This window comes from Salvelinus sp. IW2-2015, unplaced genomic scaffold, assembly GCF_002910315.2.
Source record: "Salvelinus sp. IW2-2015 unplaced genomic scaffold, ASM291031v2 Un_scaffold3152, whole genome shotgun sequence".
Classification (NCBI taxonomy): Eukaryota; Metazoa; Chordata; class Actinopteri; order Salmoniformes; family Salmonidae; genus Salvelinus; species Salvelinus sp. IW2-2015.
In genome coordinates, this window is record NW_019944440.1 from 81,752 (window position 1) to 107,837 (window position 26,086).

The 26,086-nt window shown below is 40.7% G+C and overlaps 2 protein-coding genes across 2 annotated transcripts; both read right to left on the minus strand.

Moving 5' to 3' along the window:
* Positions 1–859: 859 nt before the first annotated feature.
* Positions 860–7,024, minus strand: cenpk (centromere protein K). The gene is made up of 11 exons (XM_024142432.2): positions 6,930–7,024; positions 6,325–6,357; positions 6,083–6,220; positions 5,921–5,977; positions 5,744–5,807; positions 5,574–5,620; positions 2,282–2,364; positions 2,084–2,182; positions 1,700–1,835; positions 1,448–1,501; positions 860–1,143 (listed from the first exon to the last, which is right to left on the minus strand). The coding sequence occupies exons 1-11, from the start codon at positions 6,930–6,932 to the stop codon at positions 988–990; spliced, it is 870 nt and encodes a 289-aa protein (XP_023998200.1). The 5' UTR covers positions 6,933–7,024; the 3' UTR covers positions 860–987.
* Positions 7,025–22,452: 15,428 nt separating this feature from the next.
* Positions 22,453–24,816, minus strand: LOC112075432 (transcription factor LBX1). The gene is made up of 2 exons (XM_024142433.2): positions 24,440–24,816; positions 22,453–23,904 (listed from the first exon to the last, which is right to left on the minus strand). Exons 1-2 carry the CDS (start codon positions 24,765–24,767, stop codon positions 23,405–23,407), a joined length of 828 nt encoding a protein of 275 aa, XP_023998201.1. The 5' UTR covers positions 24,768–24,816; the 3' UTR covers positions 22,453–23,404.
* Positions 24,817–26,086: the final 1,270 nt, after the last annotated feature.

Here is a 26,086-nt window from a genome sequence, read left to right on the forward strand (position 1 = left end):
ATCGGCGCAGTATTTGTTGTCGTCCTCTCTCAGCATTTTGGACAGAATGGCCTGATGCTGCTCGTTGAGTTTCAGGGCCTTCTCTCTCTCTGATCTGGTTGTCATCTTTGCTGATGTTCTGTTTGTTCTTTCAATAAAACTGTTCTCTACCTTGAATGTTCGTGAATTTCTTTTACTTTATGATTTAAGACCATAATCAGACAAATGAACGCCTTCGAGAGAAGTGTAAAAACACCCGGAACCGAAATTTGTTCTCCGCCCACAAGAATGCACGAACTCCCGGGAGGCGGGTGAACATACCTAAACGGCTCTCGGGATTGGATGATGGAGATGACGTAGTCTGCTGACGCATGTCAGGGTTTCTTGTCAAAAAAAATGTATAGCATTTTTCAATGTTTAAAATGTGTTAGTAGATTATCTGTCCTTGAGAATTTCTGTATTTGCAAAAATATTATACAACTTCTTATGTACTTGAGTTATAAATTGACTGCTGTGAATCAAGTACTGATGTATCAAGATGTTTTCTGTTCTTCGGATTAGAACAAAGTGCTACAGTGAATGACGAATGTCTGTATATTTTGTATATTTTTCATTTTATTAAGAACACATCTGGCATACATTGATACATGGAAATATATACATAAAAACAATTTAAGGTTTCACCAAAGTATGCAAATTGTGTTCCAGTAGCCAGAGAGAGCAACATACATAGATATTTAACATATTAAAAAAAACATTCAAAAAGGTTAACCTATTGTGAAACATACAGGAAATAACACTATAAACCAGTGACCTATCAAGCCACTATCGCAATACATACTCATGATATTACCATACACCTAGCCTGGTCCCAGATCCGTTTGTACTGTATAACCAACGCTTATGATCGATGGCATTACAATGAGACGGCAAGACAGCACAAACATCTGGGACCAGGCTGCTATACACGCTGACAAAACTAGAACCAAAATGTCTGACCAGTTACTGTTAATAAAAGGCTTCCAGGCGGATCTTGAAACAGTCCTCTGGGTGTCTCTGTGCAATGCCGTGGCGCAGCAGCATCTCTGTGTACGGGGGCCAGAACGTCTCGTCTATCGATACGTAGGGATCGTGAGGCGTCTCCAGAGTCGTGTTCATCAGCAGCTGCAAATTTTAACAAGGGAAGATAAGGTTTAAGACAAGGGTTTAAGATGATTATTTATGTTGTTGTTCAATTGGAGCAAGAGGTGAGTAGGGATGTTTATGCAGTTTGTTGTACTGTAATCAAATTGATCTACATTACAAAGATGTGAGTGTAATGTAAGTGTAAAATATAGTCATAGGGTCATAAAAAACTAGACTATAAAGCTGCTACTGGTTCAAGCATGTAGTAATAAAGAAATACAAAATTAAACCAGAGCACCGGGTTGAATAATAAAACAAACAATGCATGCGAACAGAGACTTACCTCCAGGACTTCATTGAGTGAAATTAGATTCTCGTTCAGCTCTTGAGGAATGTTCTGAAAATGGAAACAAAAATTATAGCATCTAGGCTGGTCCCAGATCTGTTTGTGCTCTCTTGCCCAACAAAACATAAAAAGTTATCTACACAGCACAAACAGATCTGAGACCAAGCTAGATGCAACAGTAAAAAACAATATGTGACCAGTGAGGAACCCCTCCATCAGAGCCACATAATACATCACTAAGACTACCACCTTTTTCTTCTTGTCAGCGGTGGTCTCCTGCGTAGGAAGTGGGAAGTGTTCCGCCAGTACGTCTGRCAGGGTCTCCATCAGTCTGTTCTGGTAATCCTTCATCTTCTGGATCTTCTTCTTGGTGTCCTGCAACACACTGAACAACAGCAGCAATACTTCCATATTAAACTCAGGATAYTTGTCAATGTGTTGGTTTGTGTGTCATRTTCTATTATTRKYGYYRKWWWTRWRAMYSYSYYYAKKSKAYAYAWKYCMCRKKAAKARAMWGWYAKYSGGYGYMYMAKWKTSWYKWRMTMRWKWAWAAAAAAKWRYTTTMMMTTWWYRRWWGRKWWYWWYWAAWTMWKWMTYRYSRSTYKCKWAKSWYACKRYYRRSWMMTYRRMTACCTGTGTTCWGATAACCTTTCGTTTTCCAGTCGCTGTTTGACCACATGTTCAGTGCCTGCCCTCAACACTTCCTTCTTTTCCTCCAACCACTTCTGTTCACTGGAACAGGAACACAGATGTATACTGTCAAATCTACTGTCTCCATGTCAACATTCAAAGGGTTGGAGATTTAGAATAACAATCACATTCAAAGAAAACCTTTTTAAAGTCTCTCTCAGTGTGTCTCTCTTGGCTTGTGAGCAAGAGAGGACCAACTCCAGTTGTGAATTCAGCTTCTGTAACTGTGGAAGTAGGAAAGAAAAGTTACAAAAAATAAAATAATTGTTAAACATGAATATGGTTACTTTTCATAAGCATAAGGCTCTATATAACTATAAAATAGCTGATATCTGAAATGTGTACAGAACCAGTCAAAAGTTTGGACACACCGACTGATTCAAGGGTTTTTCTTTATTTTACTATTTTCTACATTGTACAATAATAGTGAAGGCATCAAAACTATGAAATAGCACGTGGAATCATGTGGTAACCAAAAAAAGTGTTAAACAAATCAAAATATATTTTAATATTTGAGATTCTTCAAAGTAGCCACCCTTTGCCTTAATGACAGCTTTGCACACTTTTGGCATTCTCTCAAAAAGCTTCATGAGGTAGTCACCTGGAATGCATTTCAATTAACAGGTGTGGCTTGTTAAAACGTTAATTTGTGGAATTTCTTTCCTTCATAATGCATTTGAAGAACATGGCTGAGGTTTTACATTATCCCAATCAATTGTGCTATTTTGTTCGTTTTTTTGCAACTTATTTTGTACATAATGTTGCTGCTACCGTCTCTTATGACCGAAAACAACTTCTGGACATCAGAACAGCGATTACTCACCGCAGACTAGAAGAAACTTTTTCCTTTAATGAGTCCGACGAGAAGCATATACTGCTTCACTGGAACAGGCCCAGATCCCTGTAATTTGCTAGAAGAAAAGACACTGGAAAAGGGGCCGCAGATCGGGCAGCCTCCTGAGAATCCGTAGGTGAGCGAGTAAACTTCCACTGCCATCCGTTCTTTTTGCTAACGTGCAATCATTGGTAAATAAAATTGATGACCTACGATTAAGATTATCCTACCAACGGGACATTAAAAACTGTAATATCTTATGTTTCACCGAGACGTGGCTGAACGATGATACAGATAATATAGAACCTGCGGGATTTTCCATGCACCGGCAGAACAGAGAAGCTACGTCTGGTAAGACGAGGGGTGGGGCTGTGTTTATTTGTCAATAACAGCTGGTGCGCGAAGTCTAATATTATAGAAGTCTCGAGGTATTGCTCGCCTGAGGTAGAGTACCTTATGATAAGCTGTAGACCACACTATCTACCAAGAGAGTTCTCATCTATATTATTTGTAGCTGTCTATTTACCACCACATAACGAAGATGGCACTAAGACCGCTCTCAACCAACTCTATAAGGCCATAAGCGAAGAAGAAAATGCTCACCCAGAAGCGGCGCTCCTAGTGGCCGCGGACTTTAATGCAGGCAAACAAATCAGTTTCACCAAATTTTTACCAGCATGTCACACATGTGCAACCAGAAAAAAAAAAATCCTAGACCACCTTTACTCCACACACGCAGAGATGCATACAAAGCTCTCCCCCACCCTCCATTTGGCAAATCTGACCATAATTCCATCCTCCTGATTCCTGCTTACAAGCAAAAACTAAAGCAGGAAGTACCAGTGACTCGCTCAATACGGAAGTGGTCAGATGACGCGGATGCAACACTACAGGACTGTTTTGATAGCACAGACTGGAATATGTTCCGCGATTCATCAAATGGCATTGAGGAGTACACCACCTCAGTCACTGGCTTCATCAATAAGTGCATTGACGACATCGTCCCCACAGTGACAGTACGCACATATCCCAACCAGAAGCCATGGATTACAGGCAAAATCCGCATCGAGCTAAAGGCTAGAGCTGCCGCTTTCAAGGAGTAGGAGACTATCCGGACGCTTATAAGAAATCCCGCTATGCCCTCCGACGAACCATCAAACAAGCAAAGCGTCAATACAGGAGTAAGATTAAAAACTACTACACCGGATCTGACGCCCGTCGGATGTGGCAGGGCTTTAAAACTATTACGGACTACAAAGGGAAACCCAGACGCGAGCCTACCAGACGAGCTAAATGCCTTTATGCTCGCTTTGAGGCAAGCAACACTGAAGCATGCACGAGAGCACCAGCTGGTCTGGATCTCGGTAGCCGATGTGAACAAAACCTTTAAAAACTGGTCAACATTCACAAAGCCGCTGGGCCAGACGGATTACCAGGACGTGAGTGCTATGGGTCGGTAGTCATTTAGGCAGGCTACCTTAGTGTCCTTGGGCATAGGCACTATGGTGGTCTACTTAAAACGTGTTGGTATTACAGACTCGGACAAGGAGAGGTTGAAAATGTCAGTGAAGACACTTGCCAGTTGGTCAGCGCATGCTCGGAGTACACATCCTGGTAATCCGCCTTGTGAATGTTGACCTGTTTAAAGGTCTTACTCACATCGGCTGCGGAGAGTGATCACACAGTCGTTCGGAACAGCTGATGCTCTCATGCATGTTCCAGTGTTACTTGCCTCTAAGCAAGCATAGAAGTTATTTAGCTTGTCTGGTAGGCTCGTGTCACTGGGCAGCTCTCGGCTGTGCTTCCCTTTTGTAGTCTAATAGTTTGAAAGCCCTGCCACATCCGACGCGCGTCGGAGCCGGTGTAGTACGATTCGATCTAAGCCCTGTATTGACGCTTTGCCTGTTTGATGGTTTTGGAGGGCATAGAGTAAAAGCTTCCAGGTTAGAGTCCCACTTCTTGAAACCGGCAGCTCTACCCTTTAGCTCAGTGCGAATGTTTCCTTCTGGCTGGGGTATGTACGTACAGTCACTTTGCGGACGACGTCCTCGATGCACTTATTGATAAAGCCAGTGACTGATGTGGTGTACTCCTCAATACCATCGGAAGAATCCCGGAACATATTCCAGTCTGTGCTAGCAAAACAGAAGACCTGGCCTCCACAATCACCCAACCTCAATCCAATTGAGATGGTTTGGGATGAGTTGGACGGCAGAGAGAAGGAAAAGCAGCCAACAAGTGCTCAGCATATTTGGGAACTCATTCAAGACTGTTGGTTAAGCATTCCAGGTGACTACCTCATGAAGCTTGTTGAGAAAATGGCAAGAGTGTGCAATGCTGTCATCAAGGCAAAGGGTGGCTACTTTGAAGAGTCTCAAATATAAAAATTTTGATTTGTTTAACACTTTCATAGTTTTGATTTATTCATATTCTACAATGTAGAAAATATATATAAAAAATAAAAACACTTGAATGAATAGGTGTCCAAATTTGACTGGTACTGTATATTAAAAGGTAACTGCATAGAAATATTTTTTTAATGAACATTTTCCAACAGTAACTACTAAGGTGGAAGGCAACATCCACGTGTGAATTTACCTCCTCTGCTCCAACAACGAGTAACACCTCAGGATTTGTGGACAACACTATGGATAGAAAGTAAACCACATTCTGATGGTACATATCATGCTTATGTCTCAGTCATACAGTARAAGTACAATCAATTAGTTATAAAGGAATGATATTCAGAGTAGAAACCAGACACMCACGTTCTGGCTGTCTTGTCTGCCACTGCTTCAGCTCAGCTGCTACAGCTGTCAATCTATTCACAGACTGTTGGACAAATAACAGATATGCAGCAGATAAAGCAAGATAACGTAAAAAGTACATGCATCACACATACTAATGCTTTCATTCAGCTATAGGGAAATAGGGCCATCTCTGACCTGTTCTTGTGGGTTTTCATCTGAGTCTGGCTCTGCGAGAATGATCTCGTTCTGAAGCTGAAAAACAAGCAGAATATTACATTTTAACATTAACACAACAACATCACATCATCCAAAGTTGTCTGTGCAGAACCCGAGCTGTCATTGTAAACAGATCAGTACCATCTCTAGCTGGGCAAACTGCTCTTCACACTCGTTAAACAGTTCTGCCTGTGCAGCTTCCGAGCACTCTGTGTAGAAAGGAATGGCAGGTGGTGCTGGAGTARCCTGGACCTCTGACTCTGTGTCCAGTGGCTGTCCCTGTGACAAAAATGTCAGAATTATTAGGACATGCATGTTGAATGGATAACTTACTGTAATTTCAGTAAAGCTTACAAAGGCTCATATTTGGCTAKCGTACTTACATTCTCCTGTTGCAACGTTACCTCGTTGGAACTCTGAAAACAAGYAATTCACAATATTGTTATCAACAAGTGGGTAACTACCGAGCTCTGGTCCACGCCCATGCATTGGATCTGCACTCTATAGCGTGGACCAGTGAGTCTGGCGAAACATTTTCAAAAGTCGTTTGAATCATGTTTTGGGGAAAAAAATACACCAGGCACATACAAAGAAATGTTTGTCAGCACTCTACCAACATCTTCACTTTGGTGAGTTACGAAAATACCTTGAAGTCATACTAGCAAATCAGATTAAGTTAGCTAGATTAGTAAATTGGCCATTTTTTCATAAATTCTAGTGAAATGTCAGACAAAGTATTTTTTTTTTACATAAAAGCAGGAAGTAACGTTACTCTTGGAAGAAACATTACAGCACCTGGGTAGCTACCAAAACCTCAAAAACAAGCAAACGAACGTTAGCTAGTTAGCAAACGTTAGCAGTGATGAAAAAGATTAGCATATCCGACTGAAAACAAGTTAACGTTATATCATTAACGTTACAAATAGGAGAACATTCATCAATTGCAAATCGACTGTTTATCACTTTGCCAAACAACGTGTCCACCTACCATATTTGAAATAGTTAGCGGGCTTATTTTCTTAAAACGTATAATATATCCTACAGCCACAGATCGATGAGATACAGCTGTCAACTTCACCGCTAGCTAGTTCCTTTTCAAAATACCGCCAGTATTGATGACGTACGTCTGAGCGGAAGTACTTCGTTTGAGAGCGTTAGGTCTGCGTACTGATACGCATATCACTGAGAATGGCGCAATCGTGTGCAACTGCATCCCGCATTCAAGGCCCCATTAGTAATTGCATGAACGCAGTTGCACCCTTCTCAAATTAGGGCTCGTGGGGAATTTAAACATTGAGCGATGCCTGACAACCAGCACTGTTTTACAGACTGCGTGCCGCCTCCAAGACCAGAGGAAATCGCAGCAGGGCTGCTTTGCAAGCTAGTCTTAGCCATCCTCTACTACATCACCCGGTGTCAAGGGAGGCCAAGAAGATCTTTAGGGGCCTCAGCCACCCGAGACTCGGCATGTTCACTCATGTCCCCATAAAAATAAATGTTGGAAGACTGGACGAGGTGACTGGCTTCTACCCCTGAAGTAGTTCTACGGCATGTAGGGATTCCTGTAAAAAAAAGTGAGCGTATTCAACAGCTCTGCAACTGGTAAACAATGCACTATCAAACAGTTCCTCACATGCAGCTCATCTAATGTCTTAAACCTTATCTCTTGTCCATGTAATATGTGGGCACAACCAGTAGACTGATAAGAACGTTTATTATAGTACTCAAGAGTGCTGTAAGGAGAAATGGCCCCAAATCCCCTATTGCACGTCATTTCTCTGAGGCCGGTGTTGTGCCGAAAATGGTTGTGGTTCGTGGTTCGCCCAGGGCGCCATACAAGCTAGAACCTCCACATACACTTGAATCAAATAGCCAAACCGAAAACTGCAGACAAAAATGCTTTCTGCTACTAAGATCAGTGAAATGTAGGCTAAACTGACAATGGAGTGAAGAGCAGAAATCTCTACAAGCAAGTCGCAGCAATGAGGAACGCGAAGGGGGGGGGGGATTCTGTCAGGGGGGAGATTTTCGGCTGCAGGTGGATAGTATATTTAAAAACTCCACCCATCAGACATGAATTGAAAATTGTTATTGAAGTGTTTTCTGCAAATGGTATATTGCCTGTTTTTTCTGTTTCCTCATCTAGTGGTATTTCTAGCTCCCTACTTTTACAATCCTGTGTTATTTATTCTGAGGAAATGTTCACATGATATATGTAAAAGCAATCATTTATGAATCCTAGAGGAAAACCTGGTTCAGTCTACTTTCCAACAGATACTGGGAGACAAATTCACCTTTCAGCAGGACACTAACCTAAAACACAAGGCCAAATATACACTGGAGTTGCTTACCAAGATGACATTGAATGTTCCTGAGTGGCCTAGTTACAGTTTTGTCTTAAATCTGCTTGAAAATCTATGGCAAGATTTGAAAATGTCTGTCCAGCAATGATCAACAACCAACTTGACAGAGCTTTACATTTATTAAAGAATAATGGGCAAATATTGTACAATCCAGGTGTGCAAAGCTCTTAGAGTTACCCAGAAAGACTTACAGCTGTAATCGCTGCCAATGGTGATTCTAACATGTTTTGACTCAGGGGTTTGAATACTTATCTAATCAAGATATATATATATATTTTTTTTTTCATGAATAAAAATCAATAATTTTTCTTCCACATTGACAGAGTATTTTGTGTAGATTGTTGACAAAAAATGACAATAACATCCATTTTAATCCCACTTTGTAACACAACAAAATGTGGAACAAGTCAAGGGGTGTGAATACGTTCTGAAGGCACTGCATGTGAGAATGTTGTTTATTGTGCCTTTTGGCGAACTCCAAGCGGGCTGTCATGTGCCTTTTACTGAGGGGTGGCTTCTGTCTGGCAACCCTACCATAAAGGCCTAATTGGTGGAGTGATGCAGAGAGGATTGTCCTTCTGGAAGGTTCTCCCATCTCCACAGAGGAACTCTGGAGCTCTGTCAGAGTGACCATTGGGTTCCTGACCAAGGCCGTTCTGCCCCAATTGCTCAGTTTGGCCGGGCAGCCAGCTCTTGGAAGCATCTTGGTGGTTCCAAACTTCTTCCGTTTAAAAATGATGGAGGCCACCGTGTTCTTGGGGACCTTCAATGCTGCAGAAATGTTTTGGTACCCTTCCCCAGATCTGTGCCTCGACACAATCTTGTCTCAGAGCTCTACAGACAATTCCTTCGACCTCAAGGATTGGTTTTTGCTCTGACATGCACTGTCAACTGTGGGACCTTATATAGACAGGTGGGTGCCTTTCCAAATCATGTCCAATCAATTGATTTTACCACAGGTGGACTCCAGTCAAGTTGTAGAAACATCTCAAGGATGATCAATGGAAACAGGATGCACCTGAGCTCAATTTTGAGTCTCATAGCAAGGGGTCTGAAGATAAGTGAGGTATTTATAATTTATTTTAAATTTGCAAATATAAAAAAAAAAAATGTTTTCACTTTGTTATTATGGGGTATTGTGTGTAGATTGATCAGGGGGGAAATGAATTGAATCCATTTTAGAATAAGGCTGTAACGTAACAAAATGTGGAAAAAAGTGAATGGGTCTGAATACTTTCCAAATGCACTGTTTGTGCACATTGTCCAGGTGAGGAAAAGCACGGGGCACGCATCTAGGAGCCGCTTTTACGCATGGTTGCAGTAATGCTTAAACATTCAATATTGGATAATCAATTTAAAATTAATCAATGATGAGGTATTCTTTGCATATTGTTTATGGCCAGAGTGTGTGGTAAACAGAATCTCATTTCAATTACGATTCCAAACACTGCATAATGCCATTCTGTGTGAAGAATACCATCTCAATGCGACCGAGATTGTCACAATGCTGACGCATCACATGGAACTCCAGAACCCAAGAGATAAGTTCAGAAATGTCAAGAATTCAACAGTTCTTGATTGACAAACAATGAGAGAGACAGCATTATGGCAAGCTTTTCATTCATCCTCCCTGAGGACAGACATTGTTCCATTAAGGACAACAAAGTCAATTCAGGTAGGAACAATTCAATTAATTTACATCTTGAAACTTCAATATTAATTGAAGGTTGATTTATTAGTTGAAAGGAAATATAAAATAAAATGTAGGTTAAGATGACTTGGGGCATTTGCTGTTAGTTACCAAGCAATGTAAACATGCAAAATTTAAGTTATAAACTTATGCTATGTCCAATTATCTCTCCTTTGTACCAAAGTGTGCATTTGTTCACTTCACTGATTTCAAAGGAAATTACTGGTATAATAAATATAGTTAGACTTCCACTAGCCCATGACTCCACCAATCCAATGTTTTAGATTTGTGGGAAGTAGTGAACAAGTACAGAATTCAGGAGAAATTAGATATTATTGGGACACACTTGTACTTTACCTTTAGTGAAAAGGAGAATATTCCTTGTTTATAATACGAAAAAATCTGTTATGTTTACCCTGTGTTACCATATTGTTTCTTTCAGGGTGGATCTCATTGGTGACCCAACTCAACGCCCTTGACCTTGACGGTCAAGAGAGTCAGAGAGAGTCAAGAGAGTCAGAACGTCCATCAAAGCTTTCCAGAGTTACTTGGCGACAAGTACCACTACGCGAATGCCATCGACAGCTCTCTGCTCTGGACTGTTGGGTACACCCCCTACATTCCCCCAGCTCTGAAAGGAAGAAGCTTCCCCTCTGTAGAGAGCTTCTTCCTGGATGAGTGGGTGCCACTGACACTCCTGCAGACTCCTCAGGTTATGTCCACCAGTGTTTCCATCAAGGAAGACAACCTGATCCAGTCTGCTGCAGGCATAGTGTCTCAGGTTCTGTTCACCAGTGTTGCCATCGTGGAGAATGACCTGGTCCAGTCTGCTGCAGGCGTAGTGTGTCTGGTTCTGTCCACCAGTGTTGCAATCTTGGAGAATGACCTGATCCAGTCTGCTGCAGGCCTAGTGTCTCTGGTTCTGTCCACTAATGTTGCCATCGTGGAGAATGACCTGGTCCCGTCTGCTGCTGGCCTAGTGTCTCAGGTTCTGTCCACCAGTGTTTCCATCGAGGAAGACAACCTGCTCCAGTCTGCTGCAGGCCTAGTGTCTCAGGAATACAGTCAAATACTTTCTATAGAACAAACTTCACGTCAGGATAGGCAACCGAAATGAATAATTAATGAATGTGTGTTATATTAAACATAGAGGAGTAAAATGTTGACAAGCAATAAACATTTCAGAACAATTATGGCTGAATTATTATCCTTACACTTTCAAAAATACGATTTGAATAAGACATGGGAAAGATGAATAATTTTGACAAAGACATTTATTTATAGACTAATACAAAATCAGTAGCGTATTTAGGTACGGGCGGCATCTTGCCGGGGAGGTTCGCTCAGGGCGCCATACAAGCTAGAACCGCCACAAACACTTGAAACAAATAGCCAAACCGAAAACTGCAGACAAAAATGCTTTCTGCTACTAAGATGAGTGAAATGTAGGCTAAACTGACAATGGAGTGAAGAGCAGAAATCTCTACAAGCAAGCAAGTCGCAGTATGAAGAACGCGAAGGGGGGAGAGAATTCTGGCAGGGGGGAGATTTTCGGCACAACACCTGTCACCCGGTCTCTTCCATGTCCTCCTGTGCTATACAGCAGATAAAACGTTCACGTAGGGGTGGTAATCTTGAACTTAGTCTTCTCCAGACAGAATGCAGGTGGATAGTATATTTAAAAACTCTCCACCCATCAGGCATGAATTAAACATTGTTATTGAAGTGTTTTCTGTAAATGGTATATTGCCTGTTTTTGGTGTTCTGTTCTCTCATCTAGTGGTATTTCTAGCTCCCTACTTTTACAATCCTGTGTTATTTATTCTGAGGAAATGTTCACATGATATATGTAAAAGCAATAATTTATGAATCCTAGAGGAAAACCTAGTTCAGTCTACTTTCCAACAGACACTGGGAGATAAATTCACCTTTCAGCAGGACACTAACTTAAAGCACAAGGCCAATTAGACACTGGAGATGCTTACCAAGATGACATCGATTGTTCCTGAGTGGCCTAGTTACAGTTTTGACTTAAATCGTCTTGAAAATCTATGGCAAGACTTGAAAATGTCTGTCTAGCAATGATCAACAACCAACTTGACAGAGCTGTAACGTAACAAAATGTGGAAAAGGGGAAGGGGTCTGAATACTTTTGGAATGGACTGTTTGTGCACAATGCCCAGGTGAGGAAAAGCACGGGGCACGCATCTAGGTGCCGCTTTTACGCATCGTTGCAGTAATTAATAAACATTCAATATTGGATAATCAAATTAAAATTCATCAATGAGGAGGTATTCTTTGCATATTGTTTATGGCCAGAGTGTGTGGTAAACAGAATCTAATTTCCATTCCGATTCCAAACACTGCATAATGCCATTCTGTGTAAAGAATACCGTCTCAATGCGACCGAGATTGTCACAATGCTGACGCTTCACATGGAACTCCAGAACCCAAGAGATAAGTTCAGAAATGTCAAGAATTCAACAGTTCTTGATTGACAAACAACGAGAGAGACAGCATTATTATGGCAAGCTTTTCATTCATCCTCCCTGAGGACAGACATTGTTCCATTAAGGACAACGAAGTCAATTCAGGTAGGAACAATTCAATTAATTTACATCTTGAAACTTCAATATTAATTGAAGGTTGAATTATTAGTTGAAAGGAAATATAAAATGTAGGTTAAGATGACTTGGGGCATTTGTTGTTAGTTACCAAGCAATGTAAACATGCAAAATTAAGTTATAAACTTATGCTATGTCCAATTATCTCTCCTTTGTACCAAAGTGTGCATTTGTTCACTTCACTGATTTCAAAGGAAATTGCTGGTATAATAAATATAGTTAGACTCCCACAAGCCCATGACTCCACCAATCCAATGTTTTAGATTTGTGAGAAGTAGTGAACAAGTACACACTTCAGGAGAAATTAGATATTATTGGGACACACATGTACTTTACCTTTACTGAAAAGGAGAATATTCCTTGTTTATAATACAAAAAATCTGTTATGTTTACCCTGTGTTACCATATTGGTTCTTTCAGGGTGGATCTCAATGGTGACCCAACGCCCTTGACGGTCCAGATTCAGAGAGTCAGAACATCCGTCAGAGCGTTGCAGAGGTACTTGGTGACAAGTACCACTACGCAAATGCCATTGACAGCTCTCTGCTCTGGACTGCTCTGGACTGCTCTCTGCTCTGGACCTACATTCCCCCAGCTCTGAAAGGAAGAAGCTTCTCCTCTGGAGAGAGCTTCTTCCTGGATGAGTGGGAGCCACTGACACTCCTGCAGACTCCTCAGGTTCTGTCCACCAGTGTTTCCATCGAGGAAGACAACCTGATCCAGTCTGATACAGGCCTTGTGTCTCAGGTTCTGTTCACCAGTGTTGCCGTCGCTGGGAAGAATGACTTGATCCAGTCTGCTGCAGCCTTGTGTCTCAGGTTCTGTCCAGCAGTTGTGCCATTGTGGAGAATGACCTGATCCAGTCTGCTGCAGGCAAAGTGTCTCAGGTTCTGCCACTAGTGTTGCCATCATGGAGAATGACTTGATCCAGTCTGCTGCAGGCCTAGTGTTTCAGGAGCTGTCTACCGGTGTTGTTATCGTGGAGAATGACCTGATCCAGTCTGCTGCAGGCCTAGTGTTTCAGGAGGCGTCTACCGGTGTTGTTATCGTGGAGAAAGACCTCATCCAGTCTGCTACAAACCTAATGTCTCAGGATAATGATTCCACACTGAGAGACTCCAACCAACCTGAGGTCCATGTGGCTGATGTCTCAACCAAGAGAAGTAGTCTAGTCATACTATTCTATGCTTTCAACCCAGAGTTGCCTTGTTGCTTTACATGAAGTTGATGTTTGTGCTACAAGCCTGGAGCAATCTGCTGAGAAAAGGTCTACCTCTACTACTGATGTCAACGACATCTCAACTGCTGCTGCCAAGAAGAAGAACAGTTGTGGATTTTCTCATCTCTCTGGAGAGCTCTCAGGGGGAAGAACAAGAAGCTCAAGTACTAACTCATACGTTATACACTTTGTACTGTTATACTTATTAACTTATCAACTGTTTTGGTACTGATATCCAGTGTTAATGCCTTTTATTTATTTTGTCTCTATTTTCTATCTTTCCTTTCTTTAGGCTAAAGCGGCTTCCAAGAAGTAGGACATCTAGGTGAGGACACTCACTACTGAAGGCACCCACAATGATGCTTCTGTTTCTCCTCACCCCCCCCTCCCCCCCCCCCCCCCCCCCCCCCCCCCCCCCCCCCCCCCCCCACACCACGCCAAGCTATACATTTTTATAGTCAGTAAACTTTTTTGTGTGCATTTGAATGTGTTTGGAATCTTAATTGAAACAAAAAACATCTCTAATGAGAGTAATTTTCATAGTCATGTTACACATATGGATTTTATCATCAAATGTCATAGAATACAACCACAGATGCAGGGGTTTAGCAGTTCAACTTCAGTACTTGTCACTGATTGACTTTCAACTCAGAATTTAGAAAACTGGGGCAAATATGGAAGAAAACTGTGTCTTTTAGAAGCATGTAAGTCGCTCTGGATAAAGTGTCGCTAAATCACTCAAATGTAAATGTAACAATGTGGAAAGATTGAAAACAACAATTTACATTCTGTTACAATATAACTACAATCACTGTCGGCACCATTTTTGTATTTATTATTACATGCATTCTTGCTCGTAACCTCTAGATGGCGTAGCAAGCAAAGTTATGATGATTCACCCTCTAATTATGCTTTTATTAGCGGTTGTGATGTGAATGCATGCTCATATTAGGAATTCCTGTAGAGTTCCTACCCTATCCCATGAATAAGCATGATATTTTTATATTTCATGAGTTGACTACGGCATGGGGTCTCAAAGTGGGTCTGCAGGGGGTCCATGTTCAGACCAAAAATAAATAAATAATCATTCATTTTTAAGTAAATATTAGCAACATAGCTAAACAGATTAAACTAATTTTGGCCAAGGGATCTGTGAAATTAGTTTAGAGGGTGTAATCCAATTCAATGCAATATTATTCATTCACAAATTACATTATTAATCCTGGACAACATGGGCCTGGAGGCTCAGAGGACATTGGTATCCACAGTACACCAGCCTTATATATTTTTCTACTAAATACTTATTGTATATATATTAGTTATTTACATAAAAGCACTGTAATGTAAACTTTAAAACTGCATATTTTTGTCTCTGATAACAAGAGGGCCGAGGTGCTTAAGACTTAGTTCATCCGGCCATGCCCTGCCAAAGTCATAGTAAACTCCTTGTATGCTTTTTTTAAAGTTGTGTTCTGATTACAAGGGGATCCCTGATGAATTTGCTATCAGAAAAGGGGTCCCCAGTTCCATAAAGTTTGAGAACCCCTGGTCTACGGCCCTGAGAGCCTCCAACCAACCTGATTTCCATGTGGGTGATGGTTGAAGAACCAATAGAAAGAGAATTACCATTACTATTGATGCTACCAGCCTGGATCAGTCTGCAGATTTGTCTACCTCTTCACACTGATGACAACATAATGTCTTCACCTGACACCAGCAGAAGAAAAAATGAACCGGATTCTTCACAGCTCTCCAGAGAGTTTTTAGGGAAGAAACAAGAAGCCTGTCAGTAATACTCTCATACTCTGTAATACTGTTCATCATTAAACTAGGTTGATACTAATATCCCGTGCCAATAGGTATTTTCAGAGCTTTTCTCTATTTTTCTACCTTCCTTTTTCAGGCTAAAGTGGCTTCCATGATTGGAAAACATCCAGGAGATGAGAACACTCCGTCTCGAGATGCTCACGACTGCCGTTCTCTCTTTTTCCCCATCCCTCCTTTCACTCTAACCCCCCTCCCACCTGTTTAATCTTCAGTAAATGTCTTTTTTTTGCTATTTCAGTTTGAATGTGTTTTATTTATCATTGAAACGAACAGTCAATTTCAAAGAGGGGTTTCATACCGCGATCTCTCCATTTATGATCTCTAAATCTAGAACCAAACGCGGAACACAGGGGTTGGTTGACTTTTTAGTCATAGACCTACGTTGATATCACAGTTACATTCTAGCCTACAGTGATAACAATATGTCAAGGGGAAAATGAACAGTATAGAACATACAGGAACTGCCAAAATAAGGGAACAACCAACATAAAGTGTCTTAATAGGGTGTTGGGCCACCACGAGTCAGAACATCTTCAATGCACCTTGCATTGATCCTTCAAGTGTCTGGAACTCTATTGTAGGGATGTGACACCATTCTTCACAGAGAAGTTCCATAATTTGGTGTTTTGTTGAGGTGGTGGAAAACACTGTCTCAGGCGCAGCTCCAGAATCTCATAAGTGTTCAATTGGGTTGAGATCTGACGGATTTACGTTTGCTATGTTAGGTCTAGTCTACGAGACCAGGCTGGATCTGGTGACTGAGACGGCCATGGCATTGTGTTTACATCGTTTCATGCTCATCAAACCATTCTGTTACCACTCGTGCCCTGTGGATTGGGGCATTGTCATCCTATGGGGGGCATAGCCATGGTAGCCAAAATAATGGCCTATCCAGCATTTTTATACCAGCCAGGTCGTTCAAGGTTAACGTTGAAAATTGGACGTCTTCCATGTTCCTGAGTACGGGAAATGCCTTCATAACCGGCTACTAAGGGCAACAGTGAGTGCTATTACCATCAAATAGGTGGTGGATCCCATGACTCAGGATCAGAGGGTTGTCTGTTTTATCACACTCATTGGAAACTGTTATTTTAATTTATAAACCAAACCTTAACCATTTGTAAAGAGTGCCTGCACTTTACTTTAACCATTAACTTCAAAATTTGACATTTTGGGCAACTTCAAAATGTAATTTTGGAGAACTAAATTCTGCTGTGAGAGCTTGTTTATACACATGCATGGCCCTAAGCATAATGGGATATAAATGCTTAATTAACTCAGGAACCACACCTGTGAGGAAGCACCTGCTTCAATATACTTTGTATCCTTCATTTACTCAAGTGTTTCCCCTATTTTTGGCAGTTACCCGTACATATTGAATTGTATGGCTACCAAATATGTACAGTGGCGTGCGAAAATATTCACCCCTTAGCATTTTTTTCGATTTTGTTTGCCTTAACAACCTGGAATTAATTTATTTTGGGGGGGTTTGTATCATTTGATTTACACAACATGCCTACCAGCTTTGAAAAGATGCTAAATATATTTTTCTTGTAAAACAAACAAGAAACAGAAAACTGAGCGTGCATAACTATTCATCCCCACAAAGTAATACTTTGTAGAGCCACCTTTTGCAGCAATTACAGCTGCAAAGTCCTCTTGGCGGTATGTCTCTATAAGCTTGGCACACTCTAGCCATCCGGATTTTTGCCCATTCTTCAAGGAAAAACTTGCTGCCGCTCCTTCAAGCTGGATGGGTTCTGCTGTGTACAGCAAATCCTTAAATCATACCACAGATGTCTCAATTGGATTGAGGTCTGAGCTTTGACTAGGCCATTCCAAGACACTTAAATTTTCCCCTTAAACCACTCGAGTGTTGCTTGAGGGCAGTATGCTTAGCGTCATTGTCCTGCTGGAAGGTCCAACTTCCGTCCCAGTCTCAAATCTCTGGAAGACTGAAACAGGTTTCCTTCAAGAATTCTCCCTGTATTTAGCCATCCATCATCATTCCTTCAATTCTGACCAGTTTCCCAGTCCCTGCCAATGAAAACACTCGCCCACAGCTGATGCTCCACCACCATGCTTCACGTGTGGGGCTGGGTAGTTCTCGGGAAGTGATGAGAGGTGTTGGTTTGCGCCAGACAGCGTTTTCCTCGATGGCCAAAAAGCTAATTTTAGTCTCAAACTGACCAGAGTACCTTCTACCATATGTTGGGGAGTCTCCCACTGCCTTTTGCCGAACACCAAACGTGTTTGCTTATTTTTTCTTTAAGCAATGGTTTTTTTCTGGCCACTCTTCCTTAAAGCCCAGCTCTGTGGAGTGTATGGCTTAAAGTGGTCCTATGGACAGATACTCCAATCTCTGCTGTGGAGCTTTGCAGCTCCTTCAGGGTTATCTTTGGTCTTTTTGTTGCCTCTCTGATTAATGCCCTTGCTTGCTGGTCCATGAGTTTTTGGTGGGCGGCCCTCTCTTTGGCAGTTTGTGGTGTGTGCCTATATTCTTTCAATTTTTTAATAATTGGATTAATGGGCTCCATGGGAATGTGCAAAGGTCTCTGATATTTTTTTATACTTACCAACCCGTTTTTACTGTACTTCTCCACAACTTTGGTCCCTGACCTGTTTGGAGGCTCTGGTCTCGTATGGTGCCTGCTCTTGCTGGTGGTCTGCCAGACTCTGCGGCTTTTCAGAACAAGGTGTAGATATATAATTAGTCTATAATATTATATTTACTGAGTATCATGGACACTTTAGATTAACACAGGTCTGGGGAATTTATTACCATTTTTATTGACGTCTGAAGGAATTGTTGGTGTAACCAGAATCTATATTTATCTCAGGAAAAGTCAGGAATACTATGCTGCACGCACCACTTGTTCTTTTTTAGAAATTTTTGAAAAATTTTGAAGCAAGTCTCAGTTTTTCATTTATCACTTCACCAATATTTGGACTAGTTTTTGTTTATGTCCATATAGAATGAATCCAAATAAAATCAAATTTACATTACAGGTTGTAATGCACAAAATAGGGAAAAACGCCAAAGGTGTGATGATATACTTTCAAGGCAGCTGAAAGACACTTTCTGAGGATGCTGATAGAATCCGACCACTAGGGTGGCAGGGCACCATAGCTTACAGGAGTAGAGAAACTTCCCAAGTTATATAGGAGAGCTTTTGGGCGAGCGAGTGAGTGTATTTAACCAGAAGATGGCAGCCTTTGAAAATGTGTATCTTTTTTACTAATCTAATTCAACCCATCAGACGTCATACATTACATTTTCACATGAAATCTCTCTCAGAATGAGCAACAGCCTCAAGACACGCACACACACACACACACAGACAATATAGGCCTACTGTATTTGAAATGTCTTTATTATTTTGGAACTTTTGTGAGTCTAATGTATACTGTATACTGTTTATTATCTATTTCACTTGCTTTGGCAATGTAAACATATGTTTACCATGCCAATAAAGCCCCTTCAATTGAAATTTAAATTGAATTGAGAGAGAAAGAGAGAGAGAGAGAGAACGAGCGAGCAAGAGAGCAAGAGAGCAAGAGAGCAAGAGAGCAAGAGATAGAGAAATTAGGTTTTGTGTAGTGGTAAAGCTCCCGGTTTAAATCGGTGACATTTTGACATCATTAAGATCTGTCTGCTCAGCGGTGTGCCGTCAGAAAACTGGACAGGCAATTTCTGTTTGCTGGAAATAGCTAAGCTAACTCGTTCTGCGTCTTTGGTTTTAATYCAGTGCAGGCAACTCAGCGGCAGCAGAGGAGAGAAAATATTTCCAAGGTTGGGGTATATATTTTTTACCAAYCCTATATGCMCCCCTCCTAAATCACATGCCTCGTGCGAATGATCAACTACAATTTGATTAATATGCAAATGTGAAGAAAACAGTTCCATTTGAGCCTTCAGCGCGGGCTAATTAATCAACAGTTAAAGGAAATTAATACATACATCAATTCTGTCAGGAACATGCTTAGTTCAATCGCCCGTAAAATTGAAGTTTGAAGTATTAACTGGTTCTCAAGGAACGGTATGATTAAAACTTTGCTCTTCGTCCCTATTTAGAGACTTTCACTGACAACTCCATACCTGAGTATTTTATCCGATTTTGACTTTTGGTACAGCTAACGATTTATGTAGGTTATTCTCGTGATTTATGGAGGTTAATCATGGAATAGACACATAAAACATGTGTAGATAATGTGCATTATATCTTCAGATAAAATATAAAAGGCGAAAAAGATTGCTTGTACCTGTGGCTATGACAATTTGCTAGTTTTATATAAATTGGCCTATAAAAAATGTTGAACATTGGGTTGATATCAGTTTAGATTGAAAACTTTACTAACATATATATTTCTCCTTATTAGGCTACAGTTATCATGAGCTTCAGAGATAAGTTATTCCTGCTTTTCTTGTAATAAATGTTTGCACAATGAGGAAAAATAAAGAAATAGACAGATAAATGAAGGGACCACAGAAAGGGAGGAAAAATAGATGAAGAGAGAGTTTGGTGGACAGACCCATTGTTTCAGCAGGGACTCATGCATCAAACTTCAATTTTCCGGACGATTGAATTAGTGATTTTTTTCCATCTTGAACTGAAATACACTTAAGACCAACGGATTAATTACCAAGAACTGGTCCCACTGACTGTCGTATTAGTTATCGCCTTGACAACCGCTCATAAAATAAGCAAGTGAAATCCATAAACTTAGCCTGCCTTAACACTCTCCTCTCTCCCCGACCATAAATATGCTTTATTCAGAATAGGCGTGAGTGATATAAGGAGGTGGGGAGAATTCGAGCACGTTTTTTTTTTCTTCATCAAAACCGCAGGGGGTTTATTTGTCGACCACGCGCGCAGTCAAGTCAAGTAGCCCGTCAATGCTCGCGCCGTTGTTTGTGTGGTTAGCCTTAGCCTATGTGTGTGTTCGTGTGGTCGTATAGCCTACCCATATCCAAATATTATTGGAGAATCCTACAGTAGCCTAACATTGTCATCGGAATMAAATTGTATGTGGTCGTCCAGCTAATTAATTAAGGCATTGAGAATAGTCTGCTGCCTATTATTCAATTCTTGTCAAACCGTCAGTGTAAGCTAAAAGAATCGACCCTCATCCAAATAAATTCAACAATTTTGTTGGTTGTGTTGATAGTTTCTCCCACATTATTTCAGTCAATAATTGACTTTATATAAGTAGCTTACGTGTTCCCTTTGTAATAACAATGTTATTGAATATTGTAACGCTTTATTAATATTTTTATTTAAATTTTTTAGGGAAGCTTAATTTGAAATGCAGATCAAAGTCCAGACACAGGATAGGTGTTCACTGTTAATAAGGCAAATATAATTATAAAAAGGCTAATTGAAAAATAACATATATAGAAATCATTATTATTATTATTAGCATTAGCCTTTTAAGCCTACTACCCATTTATTTTAGTAAAGATGCGAAGCTATAGGTCTGCAAATTGTATAGATCACACGTTATAGGCTATAATAGAGTTGGATGATAAAACTCATGCGACCAGCTTCCAAAAAAGTATTGAAAAGAAAAGCCCTCTTTAGCAGCATCAATCCCCTTCTTAAAAAGACGGAGGGTTAAACAAGGCTCTTCTAGATCAAAAAGAAAGCTTTTCTTTATGACTTCTTCTCACATCACCATGTTTTCAGCTTCATTAAACTCCGCAAAGACAAAGGAAATAAAGAGAGAAGGAGAAAAAGACATGAGAAGAAAAGCAACGAAAGACTCCTTTTAACTAGACTTTGGCATAACTGTCACACTCTAAACTCTTTATGACTCGGGCTACTTAACATGAAAAACACTCTCACACAAAATGTGCCGCATTTTGTTGTTTAGAAAAACGTTCCTGGACAAAAGTCAAACATATTATTTCAGGGCCTAAAAAGGGAAGAAAGACAAGTGTCTGGACAAAAAAAAGAGCCATTTTCATTGTAATTCATTGACTTGTTCCAAATGCCAGGCTAAAAAGGCAAAGAAAAGAGGCTAGACATTAATGGTCGCAGATGCCCTCGTGAAGAGAAGGGCCTGTGTATGCATTACGGCCTTTGTTCGCGGGGAGTTAAACAGTTTAAAAGGAGGGTTAAGTCAATCCATCAAATTGTCTGAAATTGTGAGGAAAATTCAAAAACCATATGGCCTCCAAACGTTTGAGTCCTTTTTGTGCGGTGGGACACACTTGTCTCAGCATTGCTGCCTGCGGGAGACCGGGCGGGCTCTATTGTGACTTGTCACATCGGGGAAGGCATCTCATTTGTCCCCAGTTTTCATGCTTTACGCTCAAAATTATGGCCTCGTCCCGCAGCCCGCAGAACAAAAAAAAAACATAAAGGCTCAGGAAAACTGGCCCAAAACTTTGTGTTTTTGTGGCATCCCAGACCCTCTTTTCTCCCCCAGCACCAGATTTGCGATTCTCACATAAATTTCGTCCCGAATGGGGAAACACGTTGCCGGGTCAAGAAGCCAAGACACGCATTTAGCAGTTTGAAAGAGAGTGAGATGGCTGAGCCACAAAATGTTTCGAGTATCCTCACAAATGGGATACAATGGAACAAAAAATATTGAAGTATTATAAGGGATCATGGTTGCTAAATAGGCTACTCTAAACGTCCATAATGTAGGCCTGCATTGAATTAGCTTCATAAAGGATTTCAGTCCCCCCCCACCCTTGATTCTACATATAGTCACCATTTTTACTAGGACTAAATATCGAAAGTATAATCTATCAGTATAATAATGACACAAACAGCGTGTTGAGAAAAGCCATTTTATTTCCATAGTATATACATTACAGAATGTGCATTGGTTTTCAAATACTGTCCTGATTTTAGAAAGGCACTTACAGGTGTACAAAACATAACAAATCTATTCAACCATAGAGTACTCTATTGTATCCAAACAAATTAATATATTCCTACGGTCCAGTAACTGTAGCTCCATGTCGAAATATCACCGCAGTATTTTGTATTTTTATAACCTTTGTTTGARCATTTCTCTATAAAACGCATAACTTGGTTTTTGATCCTTTGAATTTGCCTTTCGTATCATGCAATGCAGCATACGGATTATGGTTGGTGTAAATATGACTAGCTAATTATGTAAACGCTGTYTACAAACGGTCTGAACTCGAGTGGACCTATATGTATGATAAGGTATGTCTCAAAAAATAAACAAGCGATATAATTTAAAAGGAAAAATAAATAGATATGATCAACAAAACAAAACATGCATTTCWACATGCAAAACCTATCGAAAATATTTCATAAAACTGACATACTTAAAGCATATGACACGGTGTTACATAAATATGAACAAGGATCAATGTGTGAGCGCGCGCGCGTGTGGGTGTGTGAGAGAGAGAAATAACTCGAAGAGGTGTGTGTGTCTGATAGACAATTACATGTTTCAAAATAATAGCATTATCTTTAGTTCTGATTATGAAACCCATATTGCTTTCATTGACATTTGAAGACAAGAGGAAACTGTCCGACTGCTGATGAATACAATTGAATATAGCACTGCGTAGGCTATTTGTTGTACTGTTCATGCTTACTGTGAATATCTGTGTGCCGATACAAAAGTCACAACAGACTAGTAAATGTTCTGAGATGATGTACGAATATCAGCAGGGAAAAGTTACAATCTTAGTAAGGATTGTTACTGCTTMTTGTCGTAATTTTTYTATTTCATTATCCCARTGCGCAATCAGTCATCCACATCAATTTCTAGGTCTTCGTCGTCCTCTGAGCATTCTTTACTTGTTGTGTGGTCTGAAAATGGCGACAGGGGGGACATCCGCAGCTTGCGAGCGAGCTCGTACTCTRGTCCGCCARTCTGCGCGGGAGAATCGGCTCGCGGGTGATGTCCGAGCGTTCCYTTGGCGCATTTCTCGAGGTCAGCGAGCTTGGCGAGTTTCTCAAGAGGTACAACACCGTCACCTATAGTTTTGGCCGACTCCACGTCGGCCTTCATCTCTTCCAGATCTCGCTTTAGTTTGGCTCTCCTGTTCTGGAACCACGTGATGACTTGGGCGTTCGTTAGACCCAATTGTTGGGCGATTTGGTCTCGGTCAGCGGGAGACAAATATTTCTGATACAGGAATCTTTTCTCTAATTCGTAGATTTGGTGGTTGGTGAAGGCAGTCCTGGACTTCCTTCGCTTCTTCGGGGTGTTTCTTTGCCCAAAGAGTGTCATTCCGTCTCTCCCTGCACAAACAAAGATAAAATGTTATTAAGTCAGTGATATGTTGGTGTCATTCTCATGCTGCTATGGCATTGGCTCTGCAGGGCGTTGAACTCTGCATTTAAACATTTTAAACATATTTTGAGACATTTGTCCCCAAATCAATGATATTTTTTAAAATTGGTTATATTAGCCTATATACCAAATATAAACGTAGACGTAATGTTATGCATTCATCATAAAGAGAACAATTGCACAATTCCAGCTGGTATATTCATGAATAGCCTCTTTTTCATCCTTCCAAATTACGCAAAGAAGAGATGCAATGTAACATTTRCTGGCAAACAATCTTGTTTAAAGCCTAATGTTCAATGTCTATTTTTAGATACAATATTACTTATTTATATTTTCACAGATCAAATGAAAATAATAATTTCCCTTTAAATTGTACATTGCACTGTTATGAAAGTAATATCGATATAATGATTATAATAGGCCATAAATATGATGAATATCGATATAATGATTATAATAGGCCATAAATACCATCATATTTACCTTCAGCTGCTTGTAGCACGCTAACTTCGAGCCCCTTGAAGGTTTTGCTAGCTAGTTCTTCCAGCGCGCAGAGTGGTGAGGTTTGTGCGAGCAGTGCCCGGTTGGACAGAGCAGAGATGCTGGAGGAACGGTGCTTCTCAGCGGATGAAATCAGGTGTGCTGTCCCACAAATGGTGTAACTTCGTTTCACGGAGGGTTTGTTGAGAATGTCTTGGATACTGAACGGTGTCAGTGGCTTATTCGAGTTTGCAGGRGGAGGAAGATGGTCCAACGGACTTCGCCTCCTATTCTCGACCGCATCACATTTGGCGACTTCTTTGGATGTCATTATTAGTGCGTTAGTCGRTACGCAAGCMAACTTTWAAWTGTTTTMYAWTMKRWAKKAKSYAAAKKAKKAAAKKKYYWWWRYAAWWAWWWRSYAKCCRWWRSYAYAAAKKYMRKKKWTWKKYMRKKCKAAWMSKKSSSKWMGSRMSKAAKRTTRTTMSKAAYAYYAAKKWKAAAAAAGCCCTCCTAATTCCAAACCGGGATATCTTCTTGAAAGTATTATTCCACAAAAATACGTACAGACAATCCGAAGGAGAACTGTGCCTCCCTGAAAATGGCGAGGTCCAAAGAAGTTGCAGCAACAACTGACTAACAAGTTAATATTGATTAGGACGTAATCAATTATGTCCCCACTGGAACTTTCGCCCTCTCCCTTTCACTCTCTGACTATGTTGCAGTCCAGTGCAGGGCTTTTGCGAGTGGGATGCTCCCAATAATTACAAGGCATGGTTTGAAGGAGGAGGAGCCGGTTGGAATTATAACGGGTTGCGCTCTTATCATCTTTGGGTCTAAATTAGTCTTGGGGTGAGATACCAGAATAGGCCTTACGGTAAATGAGCAAGAGAGAGTGTGCAGTCAATGGGGGATTAAATCGCATTGCGTATTTAAGTATAGTATTACAGTAATAAACTATGTGTGATTTTTTAGAAGATAGATACTTTGAACATTTCCAATGTGAATATTGGAAATGATTTCAATGATTCTGAAATTGGTAAAATTATGCTATGCAGTGGATTAAGAAGTAATTACTAGTTAGTACAGAAAGTGCTTTTTCCTCCACCAAAAGCGATGGTTTTGGATGAGCCTTTATTTTCTGAAGGCAATATGGATCTAGGCAATATATCAGGACTGATGATACGCTCCTTCAGGGCGGGGGAGTGAGGTGAGGAGGCGAGGAGAGGAGAGGAGAGTGGGAGAGGAGGAGAGGAGAGGGGAGGAGAGGGGGAGAGAGGAGCAGCATGCATCCCTCTCAGCCTAGCCAAATCCGGGTCATAACTCACGCGAAAGGGACCTTTTACATCATCAGCTAGATATTTCATCTCGAATCAAATCTCTCTCCGGGTCCTCCCGGTCCTCCCGGTCCTCGAGCTAGCGGTGGCATGATGCTTTATTTTGCTTCCGTTCTGAAAGACAGCCGACGGGTCCATCTGCATACAGGAACGAATGATACATAATATATTTTGGTGACGTAGCCTACTTCTGCATTTCWTTTTTTTTATTATCAACTCTTAGTTTATTTTTCAGTCTGAATATCAAACTATTTCCGTATAATATGTGGGACGTTGTGGAATAATATGATAACTCAACATGAATGCAATAAAT